General features: G+C 39.3%; 1 protein-coding gene across 1 annotated transcript in view; it reads right to left on the bottom strand.

Annotated features, from left to right (window-relative positions):
• Positions 1 to 1286: 1286 nt before the first annotated feature.
• The window catches only part of TRIM38 (tripartite motif containing 38), a 30620-nt gene continuing 24566 nt past the window's right edge, over positions 1287 to 7340 (bottom strand). The window contains exon 8 of the mRNA XM_011962825.1: positions 1287 to 2531. Coding sequence (XP_011818215.1) covers positions 2008 to 2531 — 524 coding nt within the window. The 3' untranslated portion in view covers positions 1287 to 2007. The remainder of the gene's footprint in view (positions 2532 to 7340) is intronic.

The following is a 7340-nucleotide window of genomic DNA, read 5'->3' as shown; positions in this document are numbered from 1 at the left end:
GGTTACCCACTGGGTCCTATTCCCCAAGTCTGGGTCAGCATACTCAGACTACAGGGATATAGAACAAGTAAGACTGGGGGATAATCCTTCTGTTGGGGAGAAAAATCTTTTTTTTCTATTCATCTTAGGTTCTCCATCTGTGGCCCTATAAAGTAGTCTAACAAAAGACAGATTGACAAGACAAAAACAAAGGGAAGTTTATTAACATGTGCATTGCACAAACACGGGGGAGTACTGAGATGAATACTCAAAGGAGGATTTAGAACTTGGGCCTATATAGCATTTTAACAAAACAATACATTTTTTAAGTGACAAGGAAGAGGAAAAGGACTTTGAGTTACTAGCGCAATAAATTGTGGGAAGGCAACTTTTTCTTTCCTTTTTTTTTTTTTTAAATAAGACTTCTCTGGTACTATGTCCAGGCTGATAAGAGTCTAAAGTCTCTGGTGTTCTTCCTTTGTTCTTCCTGGAGTAGGAGGATGCCTTCACAATTTCATATCCTGCTTTTAGGCAAATAGGGAGAGTGCAGAGGTGTTTGTTTGTTTTTAATCTATTTTTTTCTCAATTGTCTTCAGCTCAAAATACTTATGCCAAAGATGGCATATTCTGCTACCCTTGACTTGCGAGTTACAACCCAGCATCTATCATCATCATTGGAACTTCTGACCCTGGGGAACATGGGCAATAGTCTGAACTCTTTTATGTCTTCCCTTAGGCAGAGATGGAGGCCCAGCCATGCCTCTGACATCTAGACACAACTGTTGCTTCATTTCTCCTATTCTCAGAGGTGATGTCATAGGACCTCAACAAATATCAATAAACATTAATTTTTTTTTTTTCCTTGAGGCACAGCACGATCTTGGCTTACTGCAACCGCTGCCTCCCAGGCTCAAGCAATTCTCCTCCGTCAGCCTCCCAAGTAGCTGGGATAACGGGCGACTGCCACCATGCCTGGCTACTTTTTGTATTTTTAGTAAAGACGGGGGTTTCACCATGTTGGCCAGGCTGGTCTTGAACTCCTGACCTCAAGTGATCCCTGTGCCTCAGCCTCCTGTAGTGCTGGGATTACAGGCGTGAGCCACCATGCCTGGCCATCAATTTTTATATCAACTCTAAATTATAACGTTTAGCAATTTTGTGACTTTTTATGGTCATCATTAATGTTGTTTATGTTTTAGTTGTAGTCCTGTCATTACCCACTCAGGTGTGGTAATTTGGTCTTTTTCAAAATGAAGTTAAGGTCTATTTGATCTTCTCTGAATCATAATAAGAACTACGAACAGTCATTTCAGCAATAACTATTTACTGAGATTTTAAAATATTTCAAGGTAACTGGTCCTAGCAGACTGGAAAATACCAACTTCTTTTCCAGAACTGAATCCCCCTTCCAAGTTCAGTTTTACTCATAATTCCCTTTTCATTTGAAGCATCTCATTGTAAGCCATTCTTAATCCTTCTCTCACACTTTGCTTGGCTATTTCTCAAGTAGAACTCGGTAAGTCTGGTAGCCTCCAGGACTGCTGCTTAGATTATTAAACAACACGTCAGTGGTTGGAAGAGTCAATGTTATTTTGATTTTCCTGTTTTGTTTTGTTTGGTTTTAAATGCAGTTGGCGGATAATTGCAGCTTTCTTTCATCCCCCACATGACTTCAAATGGCAGCAAACAAATTAGGAGAACGCAGACCTTCTGACCTGTGGGTACCACTACTCATCACCTGAAGACCCTTGGAAATCAAAGCCCTGACCCATTAAAGACGGATGGAGACAGCAATGTATGATCATCGCTATTATCTTGCTTTGCCCCAGTCCAGGTTAACCATCTGTGGTATTTTTAGTTTCTAAGTCCATATATTCAACATGAATCAATTATATATCCACTAAAATCCCAGCACTATTCTAAGTACTACGGAAGTGACAGCAAAGAAAACAGACCAAATGTCTGCCCTTATGGGATTTATATTATTTTCTCTGTGCTGGTTAAACCAAGGAGCTTCTGCTCTTTTCCTTAGTCATCTGGGAGAGGCAGAAACAAAGGAGAATATTGATAAACCTGGAAATAGGGCCGGAGAGTATCAGAGAAGGAAGCCTTTGGGAAGGTAAAGATGTGGCAGCCAGTAGTGCCATTGTAAAAGGATACAACTCCTGCCTCATAGTCCAGAAAAACTCCCACAAGCAGGGGCTGCTCATGCAGATAAAGAAAAGTTGGGGGAGAAGTAAGTGCTACATAGCCTTTCTTTCTGCACAGCCTGAGGGTCCAGAATCCAGACTGAGGCTCTTGCTTCATGCCAGGGCCCCTCTGCACATTTTCCATACAAACTCCTAAATCCCACCCAGTTCCTTCGCCAACATCCACTTCAAAGTAGCGTCTCCCTGAGGTGAAGCCTTCAGAACCCAAGACACAGGGGAAGGCAGTAAATCTCCTGGAAGATATGTCCTGATTCTCCTGGGTGTATCCACGAGTCACTTGTCTCCGATCCTCAGAGAGAATTAGTTCATGATGAGCTGTATCTGGATCCAGAGTCACATTAACTGCAAAACAAAACAAAACAAAACAAACAAACAAAAATACTTTTGTTGGTGTGAAGAACACAAGTTATTTTAGTTTATTTTTTATTTTTTCGAGACAGAGTATTGCTCTGTCACCCAAGCTGGAGTACACTGGCATTATCTCAACTCACTGTAACCTCCACCTCCCAGATTCAGGCGATTCTCCTGCCTCAGCCATCTGAGTAGCTGGGACTACAGGTGTGCACCACCACAACTGGATAATTTTTTAAAATTTTCTGTAGAAATGGGGTTTCGCCATGTTGACCAGGCTGGTCTCAAACTCCTGACCTCAAGTGATCCACCCACCTCAGTCTCCCAAAGTGCTGGGATTACACAGGTGTGAGCCACCATGCCCAGCCACAAGTTATTTTCAATAAAACCAGCCTGTGTTCAAACCCAAGTATTGTTTCTTATAAACTGTGTGAGCTTAGGCAAATCGTTTAACTCTCTGAGCCTCAGTTTGTTAACTATAAAGTGGAAATTACCATAGTTGTTGCAGAGAATGGTGGGTAGGATTGAACAAGCTTATGTTTGCTTAATGCTTGGTAAAATTTCTGGTACATGGTAAGCACCTAATAAGTGGTAGTTGTTGGGGTGATTGGACCCGACACCAGGCCGTGGGGGCTACAAAGTCTGGCAAGGTCAAAGGAATGAGAAACGACAAGTGAAGAGTGCATACAGTGGGTCCCGGGGGCCAACGCTAGATTGGAGGCTGTGAAGACCCCGAGCTCTGAGAGTCCACACTATTTATTGGTGATCAAACAAAGAAGCAGGTGGTGAGGATGTGAGGGTAAACAAGTGAGGGCGTGAGGACATGGGGGTAGAAAGGTAGTGGTGCATTAAGTGTAGCTGTGATGGTTTAGCATTTTCTTTGACACGTATAGAATATGCTCTGCTGCTTGAGATAATAGAGGACATGTTTATGAATAAGAAGCAAGGAACCAACAAGTCTGTGTACATTCCAGAGGCTATGAGGGGTTTTATGGCCTGAGCCCTGGGTTCCATCCAAGCCACAAGGGGTTTTAGGCCCTGGGCTTACATTTGTGGTGCGGCAGGGCAGCCTTCCACCCTTTGGCACAGAGCTTGGTGTTCCAAAGGCCACGAGGGGTTCTGGACCCTGGATCCCAGACATCTTCCAAGACTCTTTTACATTATGACAGAGAAGCCAGTCCTGTCTCAGCTCTTCTAGCAACATGTAGTAATAATGATATCATCGACATCATCTTCGTCTTAGTTATTCAGGGTGCCAAGGTACAGAACTAACCAGTTAATATGCTTACCATCCTGTCCAAAGTTCTTCTCCCATGCAGGACTTCCAGGAATCATGAAACAGTTGAGCAGAAAGATACCTTTTCCTTTCTCTACTGAATAACCACCAACATTGGGAATCAGAGAAGGAAAATAACTTAGCTGTCTTAGCTTGTTATTGGAAGACCCAGGTCTCATGACACATGCCTAGTCCCATGACTTTTAATTGTAAGCTCTTCTCTTTCCCCTCAGATAATGTTCCATAAGCATTAGTATGAGATAATAATACACCGAGGACCAATATACATGAAAAATATCAGACTAGAATTAAACAAGACAGAAAAAAACTCTGATAACCTAAAGTGAGATACTGGACAGTATGCAGTTTTAAAAATAAAAAATGGTAGTAGGATGTTCTAACAAGAGAGTTAAGAAACCACTGTGCTACTGAGTTAAATGTTGATCAGTTGGTCTGTGACAATTAAGGAATTCAAGTATTCAGAAACATCTTCTGTGCTGGATGCTCTGTTTGTTCTTCCAGATCATTCCCTCACTTTTCCCTGTCGTGCTCTGTGCCAGGGAAGGCTGACATGGACACATTAACCAGGCTTTCTGCCCTCTGGCTTCTGCTTGGTTCAGCCAATGGGAAGCACCAGAGGAGACCATAGGGCACAAAGCAGTAGCCTTGGGAGTATTCAGTACCCCAGTCCCATGCCACTGGCTATGATTTGGAGGGTCTGCATTCCTCTGCCTCTGGGCACACTCTTGTATAGTTACAGCTCCCTACACCTGCCACTTGAGGCCCAGAGGAGGTAATGGCTCTCTAACTGTTCCTAGCTCTGGGCACTTCCTGTTCCTTGTGGATTTCCCAAATCCTCACCTTTGTAAATACCCTCTTTTTCAAACTATTCAGTCAGCTCTTATCAGCCTGACTCTCAGAAGTTTGGGGTGTCAATTCATATTACCTGAATGACCCAGGAAAACCCATGTTGAGAAATTAAAATGTTTACAGGGTGGTAATACCACTTAAGAGAAAAAGTATCAATTGGATTTTTAAAATTCCACCTATTGGTGTGACACATAAACAAAAGCATATAGAAAGATTGGAATTTAAAAGATAGATAATATAGTCATATAGTGTAAGTATATCGAAAGATATTAAGTCAGAGCATTATTAAGAATGGAAGGAGGGCCGGGTGTGGTGGCTCATGCCTGTAATCCCAGCACTTTGGGAGGCCAAGGCAGGAGGATCACTTGAAGCCAGGGGTTCAAGACCAGCCTGCCCAACATGGTGAAACTCTGGCTCTACGAAAAATACAACAATTAGCTGCGCATTGTGGCACATGCCTGTAATCCCAGTTACTTGGAAGGCTGAAGCACAAGAATCACCTGAACCGGGCAGGCAGAGGTTGCAGTGAGCTGAGATTTCGCCACTACACTACAGCCTGGGTGACAGAGCGAGATTCTGCCTAAAAAAAAAAAAGGAAAGAATGAAAGGAGTCACCTAAAAAAGATAACACAATTCTAAACGTGAATGCACTAGTAATATAGTACATTCATGCTTAAAATTGTGTTAATATACAAAGCAAAAACTGTAGAATTATAGGAGAAATTGACAAATCTACAATCATCATCGGATATTTTAACATTCTTCTTTCCATAATTGATAGATCAGGCAGATCAAAAGAAAAAATTAAGGGAAGATATGGAAGGTCTGAACAATCTAAGAAGCCCAATCTTATAGTCAATACATAAAGCTCAGTAATTGTTTAATAATAGTAAGCAGAGAATATGCAGTTTTCTCAGGTATAGATGGAACATGTGCTGAGTAAATAATAGTCAGAAAACAGTCTGAACAAATTTCAATAAATCTGTATTACACAGATCATTTTCTCTAGCCTCAATATAAGATTATAAACCAATAATAAAAAGACAACTAAAAAGATTCTAAATATTAGGAAATGTAAACTACTAATAAATCATTAGAAGACATATAGAATGGAACAATAATAAAATGTTATTTATAAAAATATACAATGCAGCTAAAGCAGAATTTTAAGGAAAATTTGTAGGCTTTAAATGCTTATCTTAGAAAAATTAAAAAACTGAACATTAATGAGCTAAGCAGCTAATTTAAATGTTCAAAAGAACATAGAAAACCCAAATATAATTTTTTAAAAAGAAAAAATAGATACTAAACAATGTAACAGTGAAGTTAAAACCAGAATGCAATAAAGAGGAAAAAGAAAACCAAAAAAGTAGCATCTTTAAAAAATAAATAAATAAAATAGACATACCTCTAATGAGATTTATCAAAATAAGAAGGCACAAATGGAATGAATACAGAACATTTTAAAATACTACAGAACTTTATAATAACTCTTATGCTACTAATAAAATTGAAAGCATTGACAAAATTAATACTTCCTAGAAAAAATATTTCTGAGTAAAACTCATTCAAAAAACAAAGAAAACATGGGCAGACCTAACATTAAAGAAATGAAATCTCTACTTTAAATTTTACTGACAGATAATAAAACATGCATCTTTATCAAGCAAAAATGGATTTTGTCAGTTTTATAGGAAATTTAGAAGTCAAGGCATGAGTAATGACAATCTCATACCAAATCTTCCAAAGCATAAAAAATTATGGCACCAGCTTGTAGACAGATATAGAACTCCTGCACAAAATAATATAAATAACAAATCAAATTTTATATGTGCATCTATAAATATTATATGTATATGTATTATATATGTTAACATATACATATCTGTATAGCATATTTTCTACATATTATATATGTATAGTATATGTATTTTACAATATATACATGAAAACTGAATGTTTAATATATTCATTTACATTATCATATATGACATATATAATATGTTACATCAAAAACATGTACAATAATCAGTGGCTTATGCCTGTAATCCCAGCATATTGGGAGGCTGAGGCGGGTGAATCACTTGAGTCCAAGAGTTTGAGACCAGCCTAGTCAATATGGCCAAACTCCATCTCTACAAAAAATATGAAAAATTATCCTGGCATTGTGGTGCACACCTATAGTCCCAGCTACTCAGGAGGCTGAGGTGGGAGGATCACTTGAGCCCGGGAGGTGGAGGTTGCAGTGCGTCAAGATTGCACCACTACACTCCATCCTGGGTGGCAAAGGGAGACCCTGTCTCAAAAAAAAATTAAAAATTAGCCGGGTTTTGTGGCCTGTGCCTGTAGTTCCAGCAACTGGGGAGGCTGAGATGGGAAGATCACTTTAGTCCAGGTGGTCGAGGCATGATCACACCACTGTACCACTTGGCTTGGGCAACACAGTGACAGCCTGTCTTGAAAAAAAAAAAAGAAAAAAAAAATATATATATATATAAACACACACACATACACACAGTAATCTATATATACATTATATGTACGAATCAATGCTGACTTTTTATATATAATATATATTACATATTATTAGATATATAGTATTCCTTCCCTATAGAAAGATAGATAGATACAGATATAGACATAGTATCCTCTCT

Source organism: Colobus angolensis, unplaced genomic scaffold (assembly GCF_000951035.1).
Source record: "Colobus angolensis palliatus isolate OR3802 unplaced genomic scaffold, Cang.pa_1.0 Scaffold6, whole genome shotgun sequence".
In the NCBI taxonomy this organism is placed as follows: domain Eukaryota; kingdom Metazoa; phylum Chordata; class Mammalia; order Primates; family Cercopithecidae; genus Colobus; species Colobus angolensis.
Note: the sequence above shows the minus strand (reverse complement) of the source record. Positions and strands in the feature narration are given on the sequence as shown.